The sequence below is a fragment of the Saccostrea echinata genome, unplaced genomic scaffold, assembly GCF_033153115.1.
Source record: "Saccostrea echinata isolate AGI-Se365-2 ecotype Australia unplaced genomic scaffold, CSIRO_AGI_Sech_v1 ptg000002l, whole genome shotgun sequence".
In the NCBI taxonomy this organism is placed as follows: Eukaryota; Metazoa; Mollusca; class Bivalvia; order Ostreida; family Ostreidae; genus Saccostrea; species Saccostrea echinata.
In genome coordinates, this window is record NW_026889751.1 from 10,068,264 (window position 1) to 10,088,372 (window position 20,109).

The following is a 20,109-nucleotide window of genomic DNA, read 5'->3' on the forward strand; positions in this document are numbered from 1 at the left end:
AGTAAAAAGGGGAAATTGTATCAGAGCTATCAGGATGTATAGATAGAACGTTCTATCGATATTGTCCTACGGACCCGGTTTCTCCTGAGACACAGTTAGAGGGTGGGGTGGGGGTGTTACACCATCCATACTTAAATGTTTGTGAATATTTTTTCCAGTTTTATAACAATTATTAACACCATAACCACCAATTCTTGGTTTATATTGAAAAATAGTTTCAGTTAACACTGTGGATTGTGTGCCTCCGCACTACAAACGGAAATAACTTGAAAACATGCAGACAAACTGAAAACCAGGAACGGATCCAAAATTTCCAGTTAATAAATAACAACAGACACTAAATATATACGTTTTCTTGTATTTAATATGAGTTTTAGCATGGTTTATCATGACTTCAATTTAATGGGGGATGGGTACATATATTACAATGTCAGAAAATTGTATTTCAGGGAAAAACTGGGTTATTTCCAATGGGACTGGGGCCTATTTCACCCAAAAGATAACTGACCTCTTCACACATTGGTTGGTAGGGGAATTATTTTCGAACACTGCAATAATATGCATACAATTTATAGCTTACTAAATACAAGTTCGTTCTGAAAAGTTACAAACCTGTTTTTCATTTGTGATTCACAGAACCTCTAGATATGACCATTCAACATGATTAGTATTACAAGTATATTTTCAACATTTACAATGCAAACAGTTCCGAATTTACTTCCTTTGTGGCAGTATTACTGAAAAAAGCCTTTACTTGACATTCACAGGGGAAAAAAATAAAAACAAATCACTCTAGTAACAAGCTAATTAATGAACATACACAGAATTGTAAAATGTGCTAATATATACATGTATCCATCTGAGATTTTGTAAAAAAAAATGTAGAAAACAAAGTGCACTATCCCAGAGCTGAGACGTGGGAGTGACTTTGTCGAGATTGTTATCAACCTCCCTGACAATGGTGACCAGTACATGGTCCATTCATATAAAGCTTACACATCATTCCATAGGGAATTTAAAAAAAAAAAATACAAAGCATCAAAAACAACAGGTTTTACCTCCAACTATAATGAGTATGAATCATATGTACAAAAAGAAAAAAAAAGAAAAATTTTATCAACATTTTCAGCTGTGTTAATTTCAATATTTTATAAAAAATGAAGACTATTTTTTTTTTTATTACTACATGGCACATGAATACATGGCATATATTTTGTTCTTGATTCTAAAATGCTACTTTGATCCAATTTTTAACAAAGATGTATAAATACAGCAAATTTACTTATACACTCTGACGATATAATGTACATATATCTTACAAAATACTGTTTACAAAGTTTAATGCAGTTCTATTATCTTGAAGATAAAATCATATAACTAATATTTGAACACACTTTTATTTTACAAAATTTTTTTAAAGCTATTGTCAGTTTAAAAAATAATTACATAAGACCCCCACGAAATTTGTACTTGATTGTGATCTGGTACATTGATAAGACATTCACACACTACTATAAAATCAACACTTATACATTTGTGTTTAAATATTCTAATAATGCTATGTACTTTTATGTGTAATACAAAATACTGTTTATTAAAGTTAATGCAAACATCAATTTTAATATTTATATCATCAAAATTATATAAATAACATTTCAACATTTCAAAAATCATTTTAAAGCCAGTGTACATGTAAGTATGTTTCTAATGAAAAAACAAAAACAAAAACAAAAAACATACCCCATATAAATTACATTTGCACTAATCCTTTAAAAATTTCTCAAAATTAATGATCAATTAATATATATATTTTCAAGTTTTGAGCATATTTGGTTAATACATAATTAGATGTGTTACTTTATGAATTATCCCTCTTTTAGATGTTCCCGCTGAAAAAGAAAAAAACCCCCACACATTTATGGTTTCTCAATGTGACAATAATCTATAAATGCTTGACATCACCTGTGGAAATCAGTGACAAACTCTGAAAACATAAGTCCTGTGGCTGATATAGAATCCCCTAGTCCAACTGTTTTCAATGGTTGTTTACAAACTAATACAGGACTAAGAGCGAAGTGAAATCCGTCTTTTTTCCAGGTCATAATAGGCTGACTCTCGTTAAATGTTCTTTCTTTGTCTCCACTAAACAGCTTAAACTGCTGTGGAAATTTCAAGGTCACCAGGTCTGGGTCAGGAGATTCGACGTCACAAGCCTGGACCCCTGCGACCCTCGTCCCAGCTCCAACAGCAGATGGATTGTTCCTCCATGCTGACGAATGGATGCCTATAATGTGATAGGTCAGACAGTGGAAATGAACCCTTGTCAACTTACGAGATGGAGATTCTTTAGAATAGCCATGTGTCTTTAACACCCATAAAATAATATCACTGATTTTATGTATTTCTGGCTGCCCTTGAATGTTCTCAAAATAATCACTGTGGGGTCCTTTTGCAGCATGGGACAAAAATGTAATTTCTTGTTCATTTAATCCAAGAGAAGATACTTTTGAAACGATCTGAAAAATAGATTCATGATTAAGTGAATGTTTAACTGTTTGTATTGTTCCTTGTTCATGTTGTACATATGTAATTCCATTATGAATTCAAAACAGAAATGCAGAATTACATAGGCATGTTAAAAATTTACAGAACTGACAAATTTGAGCTATTACAAAAACTGAAATAAATTACCTGGTCAGCTATAGCTTTAACAAACTTCTGGTTAGCCATACTTGCAAGTTCTAGATGCACAGGTGTTGTGTTTGGAATTTTGACCAGTTCATTTTGTATAAATAATAGCTTCTGATTAAAAAAGTCTGGTGACTGTCCCTCTAACAGGTGAAGCCCTGAGAGAATAATCAAGTCTGGATTGACATTTTTAGAGTATTGAAAGAAGCTTTCTATCATTGTTGCCTTAGAATTAGATTCATCAAAGCTGGTTATGAATCTTGTAGCCACTGGTGCTGTGTGGTTTCCCCAGGATTCCTCCACTTGGTATTCCATTATCAGGTGAACTTCATCTTTTGGTATATGACTCATTTTCGGAATAGTTATGGATTTGGGGAGCAATTCCAACAACTTTGGACCTACAGGCCCTACCAAATGAAGCTACAAAATTCAATTTATCAGAAGAAAAAAAATATATATATAGATTCTAAAATCATTACATGTATATAAAGAGACATTCCACAAATCTAATATTTTGGCAAATTGACAAGCTACTTGACAAAATACCTCTACTTTTGGAAATTCTAGAGCAATTTTGTTCCCAATCAAGGCTGCATTACCTCCTATGTAAAACTGTAATGTAAATAAAATCCCATACAATACAGCAAGAATTAAAAAGAAACTCAAACGAGTAGCATATGTACAGTATACAAACAGTATACAAAACCTAAACATTATATTTACCTGAGGGTTAGATAGTTTTTCTGCCTCTGAAACAATTTTCCTGAACAAATCAGCATCCATAAATGCTCTCTCTGCAGCCGATCCCTTCTTGAAGAAGTGAGAGAAGGTTTCTTGCAGATGATCCAGTGTAAATAGCTGGTCATGGTTGAAGTCGTCCCCAGGGGTTATGTTAAGCTGCAGAAGTAGCTCAACTCCAGGGACAATTAGATCTACATTGGAGTTTATTCTGAAGGAAAACATTTTTAAGAATCATAAAATATGCAGCATATCAAAATTCACTGCACATTTACAAACTTTAAATACAAATATCCTATAAAAGAATTAAAATAGGATTCTTAAAAACTTGTCTGGAGTACAAAATAAACTGTTTTGCATGTATGATGTTTGGCCTATTATTTAAACTCAGACACAAAATAAAGGTTAAAAAGCTAGTGTACTGTAAATCTTTGTTATATTCATTCAAAAGCCAGAAACATTTTACAAATCAAAAACAAGGAAGGAGTTCCAATGACTAGAGTGACAAGGATGTGTAACAAGTTTCAAAAACTCCTTGTAACATGCATATATAAACACTGACTTTCAATTTCAGGGTTCGAAATTCACTATATACAACTCGCAAAACGCGAGTTGGAATTCCCAAATTGCGAGTTAAAAATTAGGTAACTCGCAAAAACTTGCGAGTTGATTTTTTTTTTTTTTTTTTGCATTGAAACTTTAGCAAAATTATATATTAATATGACAGAACACAATACTTTTGATTTAAATCAGTAATTTAAATAAAAGTCACACTGTAGTTGTATTTTATGTATTGTACAGTAGTTGCTTTTTCCTTAAGTAACATGTATTTAATTTATATAAATTTAACTTTAATTATATGAAAATTGCGAGTAGTCTTATAAAATTGCGAGTTCACTTTGTTGGTACTCGCAATTATTTGCGAGTTGTAATTTTGGGGAGTTTCTAACCCTGAATTTGATGAGTATCATAGGCATCGGAACCGGGGGAGGGGGAAGGGGCTAAGGTAGGCTTAGCCCCACCCACTTTTTTTGCAAAGATGGACATAATATAGGCATTGAACATTGGGGCATAGGTTTAGCCCCCCTCCTTTCAAAGGGAGGGGGGCTAAACCTAAGGTAGGCTTAGCCCCCACCCACTTTTTTTGCAAAGATAGACATAATACAGGCATTGAACAATGTGGCGTAGGTTGACCCCCCCCCCCCCCCCTTTCAACAGGCACATGGCAGTGTAATCAAAGAAGGGTAAGTGGTAGAGTTTGAAAAAAAAATTGGTACTAAAAGAAGTTTGATCCTAACCCCCCCCCCCCCCCCCCAAAAAAAAAGGATTTTCAGGTTTGGACAATTTTCAATTTTCCTTTTTTTTTTTGGCTTGTCAAGTTTTTTCAGGCTTGAAATTTTTTTCTCTTTCAATTACCCCCCCCCCCTCCCCCTTTCAATTTGCTTCCGATGCCTATGAGTATTTCTGACCACAGTTACCCAGAATATTAACCTGTAGGTATAAAATTTGTAGGAGTTATGTATACCAATAAAGCTGAAGAACTTCCTTGTTCAGAAGTACATGATAATTCTTTAATTGATTAATATTTTGTTTTTCTCCCCAAAATTTTCATTTTTATGTTCTTTTCAGTGGCAACTAATCAAATGCATAAGCTCAACCCAACTTGCAAAACAATGTTTCTGCACATAATTTAGAGAATCCACGAAATACCTCTTGACAATTACATTATATCATGACTTTATATGGCTTGAAAACTTATATGTGCTGTTTGATACGTAGAAGTTTGTCTCATGAACATGTTCATCAAAGGAAATAACTATATATAAATACATGAAAGCAAGAAAATTTCATTTCATTTTTTTTTTCAAATCGTCTCGTTCATCGTCTAGTTTCATTTTGCATTTGCTGAGTGCAATTTTTTTTCAATTAATTTCATTTATCTGTTCTTGAACTTGAAAATAACCGTCAGTAACGAAGGGATGTGATATAAATTGCTGTCACCAGTGTTCCTCAATTTTTTACACGCGAGAGTATAAAGTAAACACTGGAAAACACGTGTCAACTTACCCAACAAGCAATTTCCTGAATTGATTATTAGGCAATGAAATACTTTCTGACCAAGATGATATGATTTCCTGTTCAACTTCAGTGCTGTCTGAAATCTGATTTTTGTAGACAATATATCCAATTAATACAGAAAGCACAAGAACAGCCACGGATTTAACAATCATATTGTTTTTGCGGTGCCGTGGAACTCATAGCAGGAAAACTCGGTGCAAGAAAATAATTCGCGTTTATGTCAAGGATGTCAAGTTGCTAGTTCGCAATAATTATTTCAAATTATATAAATTGTAATTTAATAAATTTATTATAATGCATACTTTCTTCTCAAATAAGAGATAGCTGTTAAAGTTGTTGGTAAAAAATGTATATTATTGCGCGATCAATCTATGCGGCAAGTTGTACTTAGTTAAGTCGTGCAAAGGACTCCTCGTCATGCAATGTGCATATGACGTACCTCAACAAATCAACAAGACCTGCAACTCCCGAGCTGATTTCGTAGAATAAGAGTATAGCATTTTTTTTTTTTAATTTAGGTCATCCTGATACTAATATGTTTGTTTGGAATGGCCGCCGGGGGGGGGGGGGGGGGGGGCGGCGGTGAAGAAGCCAGGAATGGTTTTGAATGATTTTGCTTAGATTTGACGCTAATTAGTGTTTACGCGGGACGCAATTCAAAGCTAACAATACCTCTATTTTGGCTTTACTGACGTACATGTTGACAGCCTATGGAAATGGGTCATAGAATTACAGGAAAGACTACATGTAGTTTAAATGGAACCATGACATTGTAGACCAAATGATGCAATTTAGTCTAATGCGCAGGCCTTTAGGTCGTATAATACTTTGTTTAGTATTAATAAATATAAATTCCCGGCTGTATACACCTTGCAGGTACTCCCCATATTGCATGTATATATATATATGATTTATATATAAATATATACTGTACCTGTTTAGTTAAAATTTGTATATGTTTACTAGTTAGTGAGTTAGAGTGGGGAATACCTATAATGTACACCTCAAATGTAGAAATTAAAATATGCTAGATTTTTTTTTTATCTCGTAACTATTTGCCAATTCGGCCGAAAATCTGTAAATAAAATTCACATGATCAAATACGTTAAATGTTGACTATGGATTATCATGATGTGACGCTCGTACTTGAGACAAAAGTTCCTATATGAAATATTATAAGATAACAAACAGTAATCAACTCAAAGTCTATTTGACCGATACGAAATTGGAGCTGAGCAAACATCTAAAAATATCAAAGGTGGGATCAGGTGCTATGGAGGAGTAAGGATCCTCTGTTGACCGGTCAATCAACATTGGACTTAATGATTAGATTGTATTTGCTACAAGGTCATTGTATCGACCATAGAATTTGCGAAATGTTGACTTTAAACGGGACTTTTGATATCCTTGTATCATTAATTTATTTGTCAATAGCTTGCCTCGTTTTAGAAATTGTTCGGACGTAGAGCATGTTCTTGCGTATCGAATCAACTTGGAGACATAAATATTTAGACGTAAGGCCATGTGGAGAAGGGCACATGCACTAAAAGTGTAAAATTAGCTTGGGCATAATTTTTATTGTATAGTCTGTACAAGCAGAGGCACTTTTTTCTATAACATTTTTTACCCCATTGTATAACTATGTTTTATTATCATACTATGGGGTTAAAATATATTACAGAAACAAGCGCCTGTGTTTGTAGCACAAAGATTGCAGACACTTATGGATGACTTTAAAATTAGCGCTATGGCGTGACTTCTATCAATGATTAAGAATTCGTCATGACACAGAGAAATTTGGACGTTTTGTTCAGGCCTTTCCTCCCCGGGATGGTAGAAGCTCACCCATATGTCACAGATATTGTTTATAACCAGAGAGTGTCATGCGTACAGATAAATACATGTACATAAATGTTGCATAATGGAGCAATTTTTGAAAATTACAAAATAGTATTTCCCCTCTTGCTCCGATTCGTTTAATCTTGGAATAAATTATACGCTTTGCAGAAAAAATACAAAAAAGAGATATTATTAAATTTCTCTCAGATTATAAAATTTTATATTGAAAACTTGCCTAGTCATTTACTCGTCAAAACGACTTTCATATATATTCCTTTCTGAATATTTATAATGATGACGAATATGAATCGTTAATACAAGAGTTATTTCCCTTATTTAAACTTGTACATAGAATATACAAACTTGGATTTCAACAATATTTGTACTTCCATTGTAAACAAAAAAAAAACAAAAAAAAAAAAGCCTTTAAATTGATATCAGAAACCAGAAGGACAAGGCAATTGTGTGTTTGGTAATAGTGTGTCGCTGCTTTTCATCTTTTGAAACGCTTGAAGATTCTACAACCGCAAGTCAATTTTATGTGCTAGTCATTACTAGTCTGTATATATTTAACACATGAAACTAACTTCAAAGTTAATTTTGAAATTTTTAAGTGATTATAAATCTAAACAATATATATGCACTTTTTTTATTTTGTTTAAAAAACATTTAAAACAGCATGTAACAAATATAATATTTTTCTATCACATCTGATCAGTTTGTTATATATCACATACAAGCACAAAACAAAAAATACACACGTCGTATCTATCGAATATAATTATTCTTCTTATAAAGAAAGCCAGTTTTTGCCTGTCTGCTTTAGGTTAACTTTGGAAAGCTGTTACTCAGCAAAGAATTTTTACAACTGGTGCTTAAGACTTGAAGAGGAGCATAAGAAAGTCACTGTTACACAAAAAATAAGTTTGATTTTGAGATTGTGTTTCAAAAAGCTACCCACAGAACACGGATAATAGTACTCTGGCTTTGGTGGAAATCAATAACAAGCAAAATTTATATTGTATTTAGAAACCAACTTGGATTCCCATCTTCGTCTAGCTCTGGTATCAAATATCGCTTGCCTTTAAAAGCAAACATGGATGCACTAAATTTGTTCTGTGTTGTTGCTGGCTGTCCTAAGTCTTCAATAGTCTCTGAACTTACTGCCGGTGCTAGTAGGGGTCTTGTCTCGGCTGTTTCGGACCACGGTTGCCTCTCACCAGATGCAAAAATACCATAAAAGACAACCCCCGCTAAATGAATGGAAGCGGCAATGGTGAATAGTAATTGCCAAGACTGAATATTCTGTTGAAGAGAAATGACAAATTTCTGAAGTGTTTCGTACATTTACAATGTTCGTGATTGCATTTCTTTCAATTCGAACAGCATTCTATCACCAACAGACGTTTCAGTTTAACTTGCAATCATACAAATTTTAACACTTCGTTTCTCTCTTGATTTTACGTTACCTGTTGCGCTAACTTTCCTGCCACGGCCGTACTGAGGATAGCACCCAGAGTACCAAGTCGAGAGAGGCCCGTTAAAATGCTGACGTACTGCGGGGCGAGATCTAATGGGTTTACCTGGTAACCGGAAATTGCTAACCCACTGAAACCCACCCCTACACACAACAGTACGAGGGCTATCTCACTACTATGTACAAATCGTAGTCCTAGCAGGCAGAAAGCCTCTATTCCAAACCCTACAGAAAATGAAAACAAAAATAAATAAATAAATAAACAAAAGCCATGTGATGATATGAATTTTACACAAGGGGTAAGCAGCGACTTAAATATGGCAGCGGAGACTCGCACCACCTCCCCCTCCAAAAAAAGGTTAAAGTGTTTGAAATACATGTTTAAACTTGCAATCATGTTTATCATCTAAATTTTTTACGTACATTTTTCCTATTTCTAACATTTAAAAGTTTTATAAAACTAACCCATGCACTGTGCTAATTTCCTTCCATGAGTGGTGGACAGTAGATGGTGTTTTATCAGTTTGTCGATTAGAACGCCTCCTGAAATCGTCACTATTGTCATCAACACTTCCGGTAATGCTGCCGTGAATCCAATCTATAATAATATATAAGAAGGTGGTTTCTATTACATTTTATACATACGCGGAGATCTAAGCTATGCCGGGTACATGAACATACATGTAAATTTTCATCTATATTCTGAGAAGGATAGTAAATATAATTTTTGGTAATACAGCCGATACTTGTCTTACAGTCGACAAGGGCAAGACACACCCTCTGTTCACCAGCATCCTTTCTGCTAAGTATGAGCTTCTAAAGTGTCTTAGTTTCAAATTAATTTATTTCCCAGAAAAAACCTTAAGGAAGTAAATTATATTCAAATGTAAAATAAAACCTTAAAGCAGGTGCACAGGTGTAAATGGTCTGTTTTTTTTTTTTAAAATAATTTCTAAGTTTCAAAGCGATAAATCTCCAGACGAGGACATTTTATGGAAAAACGTACAAACAAAATGGCGAACAAGGTGTTTTCTTTATACCCACAAACTTAGTTTGCAAAAGGGAGGGGGTATATTGAGGAGGAGTTCAGGTGACAAGAAAGTGTGACAGACGGTGAAGGTAACAGTAATATACTTGTAAAACAACTTTCTTCAGAAAATGGGGATATAAATATTTCCATGAAGAAAAAGTCTGGCTTTTTTGAAAATTATTTTCAATTAATAATTATTTTCATCTGACTTAATGGGGTTGACTGGGGTTTTCATTGCGCAATTCTTCGCACACTATGGTGAAATAAAGCCTATTTACACTTTTAAGCACATTATTTTAACATATTTTATCAGATTTAATAGAATTAAGACATTACAGATTAAACAAATAATTACTTTTATAAAGAACTGATTCTTTAAACAATTTTTGAGCAAATATATACATGGAAATCATTTAAGTGTGTTAGTGACGTTATGATAGACCGAAAGTCTTTTTAAAAAGAGGGCCATAAAAAGTGAATCAGGTATAAGAGAAAAAGTATAAAATACATGTTCTTGAAATTTTAAACACAGAAATTTGAATATCTCACAGTTATTTTTTAATTTTTTTTTTGTAACTGTCATCTTTTGTAATACTCATTAAAAGCGGGAAAGTTTCTTAAATTTTGAGATGCCCCCTCTGGAAACCAGATGTTAAAATTTTGTATTCTTTACTTATAATGTACAATATAGTATTCCTTATCACATATAATTTGAGCAAAAAGTTTATTGTAGTATTTTTATAATTTGCTTTGACGTCCTAAAAATAAAATTTCCTATAGTAGTTAATGTAACTGTATTTTGAGATTGTCCCTAAAAATAACAGGTAGATTTTCCTGAAACTGCATGTAACTTGAAGTCAGTATATCCTAAACATGGTATAAATGTAAAAAAAAAAAAAAAAACAAAAACAAAAAAACCCAGTCGGCTCCCTAGCTTAAGCAAACAAGCTGATTTGTAATTTTCTTGAAGCTTATCAATAACTCACTGTGGCAATATCCTTTCTGAAGGCATCCTTGAAGTATTGTGGAACCTGTGTTATCATCATAGAAAAAATCCAGTTTCGACAAAAACTTCCAAGAATGATGGCCCATACAGGCAATGATCGTAAAATTTTAGTCCAAGGAATCTCCTTTGCCTAAAATAGCGCGGGATTACTATTGAGTATCATCAACTACATATATGAATAAACTTTAATCCTTTTAAAATTTACGATTTTTTAAGAACTAAAAACCAAATTACCACACTCTGGGAGCCTTTGGAGATATTAGCCCCTTCTTTTGCAAACAAGTCCGCCTCTGACTGGTGCAAATTTGGGTGGAGACCAGGAGTATCGTAAATTGCACACACCCATACGACGGACCAAATGAAACCAAGTCCACCTACAACATTTTAATAAAAGAAATATTTGGATAACATCGATGACCATACGATGACCGTTCTTATTTTTTACGTCAATATGCAATTTTTTTTTTTATTTTGGCAGATACAGTTATGTCTGCAGTTCTCTCGTTTTATACGAAATTTTGACCTACATGACTGTATTCCTGTATTTGACTGCGATGAAACTTTTTCTACAATAATTGTTTCTGAATGAACGATATATTCCTCCAACTTACGTAATAATAAAAACCCAGAGTACTCCGAAACATGCATGAGTTGTGCACTATTAAATACAGTCAAACCTCGTTGTCTCGAACTTCAAGGGACCAAGAAAATACTTTGAGATATCCGAGGATTCGAGATATCCATGGTAAAATACTTAAGAAATAAGTACCTGGGACTTCAAAATCGCTTTGACATATCCATGGTATTCGAGATATCCGTGTTCGAGATACCGAAGTTCAACTGTATTAAGGTTCCTCCACCCTCTGATAAGAGAGATAACTCTCACTGGGATAAATGACTATAATTGCTTTATAAAATTGTCAAATAAAAAGCCCATTTCTGTTAAATTTTCCACCTCAAAGTTTGCTGAAACTATGTGCATTTTGCTTAAAAATAAGATTTCTTTTGGAAAATCGTCAAGAAATTTCGCGTATGTATCAATTGTATTACGAACCGTAGAGGAATAAGCTTGTGTTCCAGGACACCCAACATGCCGTTACACCAGTTATCACCATTGCTAGGGCCGGGCTCAGGTATGCCCCTAATAACAAAGAAATAAAGGTGTTTTTTGAGGTTCACTGACCCTCTCATAAGAGAGATAATTCTTAATGGGATGAGTACTACTAGAATTAACTCAAATTAAAAGGCCACTTCTGTCAAATTTTGAGTTATAACGTATGCTAAATTTGCTTGCATTTTAATTATAAAGGAGATGGGCGAACATAGCGTGCAGAAAGCCTATAGCTTCAGAAATATGAAAATCATGTTCAGTTTGTGAATTTGATATTTAGAGTAAAGTTCTCATTATTGAAATGTATGAGATTGTGATAAAGAAAACTTTTCGGAGGAAAATTTTCTCGGCAAAATTTATTCTTTTATTAAAAAAATTAATGTGGTACTCGTGGGGTTCGAACCCTAGCAATAAAAATCCTGAGTATCATTTTCTTTCGAGACTAGCACGATAACCACTAGACTACACAAGTCCTGACGAACAGTGGCATTTAAATCATGTTTGTGATATGACCCTTGACTTAATGGACTTAAGTATTTCTCGAAAAGATGCGAATTTTATGTCATAAAAGTATATTTTTAAGGTATAGTGGGTCATTGCTCCATATTTTTGATAACCAAAAATGTGTATTTTTATGCAACTTTCAAAAAGGTGGAGCGAAGACCCACTCATATCGAAAAACAGTGTTATAGTATGAGAAAATGACTCTTTTTGCCCGCTTCAGTGTGTGTCTAATATTTCACAGGCAAATAATTTCAATCTTTGAGGGATTTTTGCAAATTCTAGAGATTTTACATAAAGTATATTTTAATGTTAGACGAAATATCAAGGAAAATTTTGATATAATTGAAATTTAATTTTTCATCACCATGTTTGTCACACTATAGGCTTATCGCTCGTCATGTTCACCCATCTCCTTATGTGTTTTAAAACTGGAAAATCATTAGCGCAATCTAATTAAAATTAGATGTTTGATCCGCTCGCATACTCGTTAGTGTAACGTGTCTGCGAGTGGATCTACAATGTACATGTAACATCTAATTTAATTAGATCGTCATGATAAGCATTAATTCAAAATTTTATATGAATGAACAAAGGGACTGTGAGCTTTAAAATCCCTTTTTTTTTAAATTTGATTTTGATATACCTAACCTAGTAAATATTTGTTTGAGCTTTGGTTTTTATTTTTCATCCCAATAAGGAAATAATTGATAAAATCAGTGTTGTTTTGTAAATGCAATATACTCTAGTTGCATTTTGAATGTGATCCTTTAATAATTTAACTTCCGGATTACCACTCAGTATTATACTGGTGTTTTTAACACATGAAATAAATCCACTTTCAATTAAAGTGGATTTATTTCATGTATTAACAAAATGCATTTGGACAATACCACTTAATCTTTGTTGAGATAAAAAGCTTGAGGAATGCATAATTGTTATGAGTTCTATACTTAGAGCGTAAGGTAATTAATGGATATTTATTTGTTTTAAAAAATGCATATATCATTATTCGAATGAACTCATAGGGTATATGTGACAATGCCCGACATATTTTAAAGAACACCAGCAGATGGGTTAAAGTCGACGTTTTTTTTTAAAGAATGGTTGTTGTTTGAATACAAGTATACATGTATTACTGAGTGCAGATATTGATTTGGCCACTTATACCGTTTACACGGACCCAATTTAGTGGCATATCTCTATTACATAATAAACATGTTCTTCTAGGGATAAGATTTATATGTTTACATTGTGTGTATTAACCTGCTATTCTCTTTAAAGAAGCGGACAGGCTTTTGCCTCCATGTAGGATGTAGGCGAAAGCCTGTCCTCTTCTCTAAGGAGACTAATTTACCTGCATACACTACTGTGACCATTCGGCTTTTCTCCGACTTGGGCGCCCAAGCAGATATCACACCATTCATAGCGGGTACGGACCAACCCTGCCAAAAAAGACGAGACGTTTTCAAGGGTATACAGACTCCTTATTGCAATACTACATGTCATGTTCTGTAGACAAAATTGCTCTGCCCTGAGTGATTTTATTTTGCAGGAATAAATGAATACAACATTCCAGAAGTCACAGTTCAAACTAACAATACCTCTACTAGTCCTTGTAGAAATCGTATGAGGAAAACAGGGATGGGACTGGACAGATATCTGATCGGGAACGGTAATACGATCATCAGAACACTGCTTATCATGATGGACAGACCGCATACTCTACAATAACAAGAACTGAACTATAGTAAATAACCTACTTTATACATGTATATAATTATGTACTCCATCTTGTATCATTTCGATTCTACCTTACACCCGGTATACATGTAACATGTCTGGGTTAAACATAAATGTGGATGTGTGTAATGTCGTAATACTTTCATAAGCTGCAGAACTGTAGCTCTGCTATAAAAGGATTTGACGGACCGGGAGCTACAGTGTTACCCATAGACAAAGCTGTATATTTATTGCGCACAAAAAGTTGCACTCGGTTCTGGATTTATTTCTAAAAATTCTTAACGGCACAAAAACTCCATTTCAAAAAATTCCTAAGACCTCTATAAAATACTCTCTTTGTTAACATCTGCTTGAAGCGCGTTGCCCGAATTGTCTTGCCACAAAAACGGCAGTATAAATGAGCGAAATTTTCGATGGTCTCAATTTCAGACCCAGGAGGGCACTATTAAAAACGGTTATAAGGAATGTTTTGTTGTGGAAACAGTAGAAAAATACTATAGAATGTTAAGAACACACGGTTAGTAATATTTTGAGATGACAGTTTGAAAAATCGAGAAGCAGCGCATTTCTTCTGCGCAATAAATATACATTTTTTTCAATGGCTGGCACTGTAGCTCTCTGGCCGTTCATCCCAATTTTTTTAGACCAGAGAGCTACAGGTCTGCAATTATACTTTCACTTACTTTATACGACATGACCCTTTAAAATCTGTGAAATCTAAAGCATCCTTAAACAGATATTGAGCTTGAAGAGTTTTAAACTTACATGAACTAAAATGTATGGTAACGAAATAAGTTTCAAATCGAAAGTAAAAGGATTCATGACTAGTGTTAGTGTGCTAGTTTCCCTGCTCTTTGACAAATAGAAACCTTAAGGACATACGCAACGTAGTTTGTACTTGATTGTCTTTTTCCCTGGAGTTGAAGAGTTCCAATACTTAAAGGAACTGTGTGCTACATTTTAATATCTATACAGTCTGTTGTACACTTCTTCTTAAACAAGTTTGGATAAACAAAACATCTAGAATATATGTTTAGTAATTTTCGTATATTTTTTTAAAAATTTTTAATTATGCAAGAATTTTCATCAATTGATATCTTTTTAAAACCCCTGCATGGTAATGCATGCTGATTCTTTGTCTATGAACACCTGATGGCACTATAATCTGAAATTAAGAATATCTTGAAAAATTATCAGTAGGTAAGGTATGTTGCATTTGTCCTTAAGTTGGGTCCTCAATTTTCACATCCTCGCAACGTCAGGGGCCCTGAATCAACACGTTGCCGTGGTCCCAGTGCAAAGTTTTGACTCAGGACTCCTGACGTTGCGAGGATGCAATTTTCGTTAACAAAGCTGAAAACTAATTAATGTCATCATGATCTAGAACTACCGGTATACCATTACTACTTGTCTGTCTTTGTCCTATACAAAAGATATTAAAGAAGTATTTCTTGAAGTTTTTAATGATGTGCTTGAACCTTATAAATATACATTGCAGACGCTTGTTCATGCCCACCTATCCTTCATCAGTAGAAAAGGTGGGATTAAACTAAGCTTAAAAGCACTTCACAATCGAGTACTCGAGTCTTTTTGTACCTTCTGGGTGAAAATCGAGTTGCCAAATATCCCCCGGGTAATTGCATGATAAAGGAACCGAAGAAATAAGAAGTCTGGAAGTACTGCGCCTCTCTACTAGTCCATCCCGTCACCGAAAAATCCCGAGAGGTTCCGTTCACAGTGCACTGAAAAAGGAATTTTTGAGAAAATTTATGTATGTATTTTTTTAGTACGGAATCTTTGAACTTATAGATTATAAAAGTTACGTCAATCTTACATATACATGTAAATTGACTTATATCCATATGTGAATATGTGTTGTTTCAGTAATTTCTTCCTTAAAAGTTTACCTTTGGTATCTTATATCATGTGCATAATTTTTATCTTTTTTATGAAATACTTTTACATATAAGTAATACATATCATTTAAATATCAAATGATCCAAAAAGCTTTCCTAATCTTTCATCAAACCTTATACATGCACCAATATAAATGAAAAATAGTTATGTTTTAATTTTTTTAACATCTAGTAGAGACACTTTTTGACGTTTCTTACCTTTCCAAAGAGTCCCTCCCTACTTTGACTTGATTTGATAATATGAACCATCACCATAGAAAATACAGATCGATATCCAATAGACAACAAAAGTCCCATAAATCCTAGGAATACGATAAAAATTCGTCTTTGAAAAGCCATCCCGACTGTCGATCACTAGCCTTCTTACACTATAAACTTCTCATTACGGTACATTTTCGCTTTTTGGAAATACCTTCCTCATTCATATCGAAATTAGACTCGTTAAGATATGGGAAACCCGTACTTGTAAATGTTCATTTACGGAAAACTTTTAAGTAGGAGGTTCCCCTATCTAATTTTTCAAAATGACGATGAATATTGCAATATGTAAGTTTTAATACATCAATTAAACGACCACTTTAACCGAAGCTGGAATAGGTCTGTTTTTTTTTCACCCATATTTGTCTGTCTGTCTGTGTGCATGTGATATCTCAAAACTTCGGTTATAGATTTCAATGAAATTTTAGGGTGAAAAAGTATGCATTTGGATAAAGCGGAAAAATCATTACATTGTGAAGTGGTCCTATTAAAAATGCGGATGATGGAGATACATTGTCACACTGCAACCTAGACAAAGAAGTGAATTATACTTAGATTTACAAAGGTAGGCGGAAGTGTGCGTTCTTTCAATGTCATCTTTTTTTCTGTATATGCAGTTATTATCCAATAAAAATGGTAGTTATAGTTTTGTCTCATAGAGTGATGAATGGGCTAGCTATACACGATCATACAATCGCCTAGTACTAGTATGTGCTTTTTACGTGTCCCTAAGTTGGTTATCGAAACTAGGTCTTTTTACGATTCAGAGTTTTCAAAAAAATAAATTTAATTTCTTCATTATTGGGCCATGACGAATGATAATAATGCATGTATTATTCATATAAAATTCCCATGGTATTATTTTTACGAAGGCGGTAAAAGTTTTTGTATATGGTAAGAAAAGTTTACATCCACCAATGATCCACTGGAAGAAGACATCATCTCCAGGATCTGTTGCTTGCGCGCGCATACTGGCTGAAAAGGGGGTTAAACAGAAATGCGACTTCAGTTCACATTGTTTCCACGACATTCTTATACATGTATCTGACCTTACTATAATTTTTGTCTGATCATTTGGTTCCAATAGCGATAGGTTTATTAATCACTTCTAAAATAAGTACTGTCCGATAATGAAAGATGGTGATACATGTACATGTACTTTCTGGATATTGAACTTATTTAATGAAATCTTTGATTTTATAGCAAGAATGGGAATAAAATCGTACATGTAAAGTTACTGCATTTATTATGGCGTACACAGTATTGTTATTGTGCCTTCTTATTTAAAAAGAAAAACTTAATCCCTAAATCTATTTAGCTACTCTGTACAAGGTACAATATTTAATAGCCACTTTGCACTACTTGTACGATGTGCGGGTTATCGAATTTATTATACTGTACTAACAACTGAACACATTGCCCTTATGTCACCAGTTCTCTTCCTTTCGCAACGATGAGCTGAAGATCGAAGTACTCAAAGTGCTCATGGGAACTGAATTTTATTTTTTTTTAATTATTGATTATAGTAAAGAAAAAAAAATAATTGATTCTCAAGAAAACTTAAGTGGATCTAGAAATTTGAAAAATAGTAAAGGTATCATCTCAAAAACCAATTTCTGTGTAAAAAAAAAAAAAGGGCCCGATCCATGATAGTGTGCAAGGAAGGAGGATAAATGTAAATCATGAAAGATTTGAGGATAAATGAAATTATTTTACTGTATATATATATATTTTTTGGTTTCCTTCCTCTGAATCAAACATAGTATATAACTAGAAATATGTCTATGGGACATTAATGCCACGCCGAGGGTATATAAGTAATGCAGCAACATGAAAATTTGTAGTAGTGTATGAAGTTTGATCAGAATATCTTGAATAGTTTCTTTAAAATTGAAACTAAAATTTAAAAAATTAGGTATAGATGATAAATTCTCACCAAATTATGTATAAGTGCATAATCTTACATAAAAATATCTTAAACGGTTTATTAAAAAGTAAGCAAAATGCAAATTTAAGAAAAGTGAGGTCAATTTCATAAGGTCAAGGTCAACAGATTTTGATGCAGTTGAATAACTCTCACTAATACGTATCAGCATATGAAGTTTGATAAAGATATTTTGAATGTTTTTTTAAAACTGAGTAAAACACCTATTTAAGAAAAGTTAGATCAAAGTTCAAAAAATGTTGATGCAGTTAAAAAGCTTACATAGTATGTATTAGAATATGGAGTTTGATAAAAATCATAAATGGTTTCCTTAAAACTAAGCTAAACACTAATTTAAGAAAAGTGAGATCAAGGTCAAAGGAAAGGTCAAAGTAAAAAAGAATGTTGATGCAGTTGAATAGCCCTAAGTAGTATGTATCAGCATATGAAGTTTGATAAAAATATCTTGAATGGTTTTTATAAAACTGAGCTAAACATTTATTTAAGAAAAGTGAGGTCAAGGTCAAAGGAAATGTCAAGGTTAAAAAATGTTGATTCAGTTGAAAAGCTTACATCAGTATGTATCAGCATATGAAGTTTGATAAAAAATATCTTGAATGGTTTCTTTAAAACTGAGCTAAACACTAACTTAAGAAATATGTGGTCAAGGTTAAAGGAAAGGTCAAGGTCAAAAAATGTTGATGCAGTTGAAAAGCTCTCAGCAGTATATATCAGCACATGAATAAACTGAGCTTAACACTAATTTAAGAGCCCTCTATACACTGCACACTAAAGAGTTCTGATTTTGTGGTATTTTTATGCAGATAGAGTGACCTGTCCTTTGATCAAGAATAAAGTAAATTGCAATGTACAGTTTATTACTTAATTTGTGATCAAATCAAGCATTCATAACACTTTAATAGGCCAACAGGAAAAGATAGAACACTTCATTTGCAGGTATTTTATCCAATGAAGTAAACAACAGTAATTTCTGTTCATCGGTACTTCATTGTCTTTGAACATTTTTCCTGGGGGTAAATGCAAGGCACCCTATGTTAAAAATGTGATAGATAAGCTCAATATTTACACCTTTACACCATAATTTTCTCATTGTCCAAAAAAAAATATTTTCTTCTAGTGTATAGAGGGTCCTTAAGACATTGAGAGATGTTTGTAAAACACTTATGCCACCTCCCACCCCGCCCCAATTCATTGGAATTTTTCTAAGTCCAGGGGGCATAACTGTCAAAAATTGCTCCAACGTAGCCAAAACAGAGCTTGGCCGAGATATTTTTATGATAAATCTGTATACCAAATTTCATTTCAGTATGTGCAACCTCTACGAAGAAAATGAACAGAAACTACAAATTATTGATATTTTCCTAAGTCCGAGGGCCATAACTCTGACAAAAATTGCTTGATTCTACCCAAAACAAAACCTGACCTAGATATTCTTATGATAAAGCTGTATACTAAATTTCATTTCAGTATTTGCAACCTCCGACCGACTAACCGACAGACAGCAGCAAAGCAATATGTCCTCCCTTCTTTGAAGGGAGGCATAAAAAGTGAGGTCAAGGTCAAAGGAAAGGTGAAGGTTATAAATGTTAATGCAGTTGAAAAGCTTACACCAGTATGTATCAGCATATGAAGTTTGATAAAATATCTTGAATGGTTTCTTTAAAACTGAGCTTAACACTAATTTAAGAAAAGTGTGCTCAAGGTCAAAGGAAATGCCAAGATCAAAAAATGTTGATGTATTTGAAAAGCTGACAGTAGTATGTATCAGCATATAAAGT

At 33.4% G+C, this 20,109-nt stretch overlaps 2 protein-coding genes across 2 annotated transcripts; both read right to left on the bottom strand.

Annotated features, from left to right (window-relative positions):
* Positions 1–1,687: 1,687 nt before the first annotated feature.
* On the bottom strand, positions 1,688–5,678 carry LOC133172199 (ADP-dependent glucokinase-like). Its single transcript, XM_061307047.1, has 5 exons — positions 5,494–5,678; positions 3,412–3,637; positions 3,235–3,300; positions 2,692–3,108; positions 1,688–2,516 (listed from the first exon to the last, which is right to left on the bottom strand). Exons 1-5 carry the CDS (start codon positions 5,655–5,657, stop codon positions 1,959–1,961), a joined length of 1,431 nt encoding a protein of 476 aa, XP_061163031.1. The 5' UTR covers positions 5,658–5,678; the 3' UTR covers positions 1,688–1,958.
* Positions 5,679–8,087: 2,409 nt separating this feature from the next.
* LOC133172190 (vesicular glutamate transporter 2.2-like) lies at positions 8,088–16,534 on the bottom strand. The gene is made up of 10 exons (XM_061307038.1): positions 16,327–16,534; positions 15,809–15,954; positions 14,074–14,194; positions 13,827–13,914; positions 11,912–11,998; positions 11,092–11,231; positions 10,838–10,987; positions 9,287–9,419; positions 8,814–9,046; positions 8,088–8,649 (listed from the first exon to the last, which is right to left on the bottom strand). The coding sequence occupies exons 1-10, from the start codon at positions 16,465–16,467 to the stop codon at positions 8,359–8,361; spliced, it is 1,530 nt and encodes a 509-aa protein (XP_061163022.1). The 5' UTR covers positions 16,468–16,534; the 3' UTR covers positions 8,088–8,358.
* Positions 16,535–20,109: the final 3,575 nt, after the last annotated feature.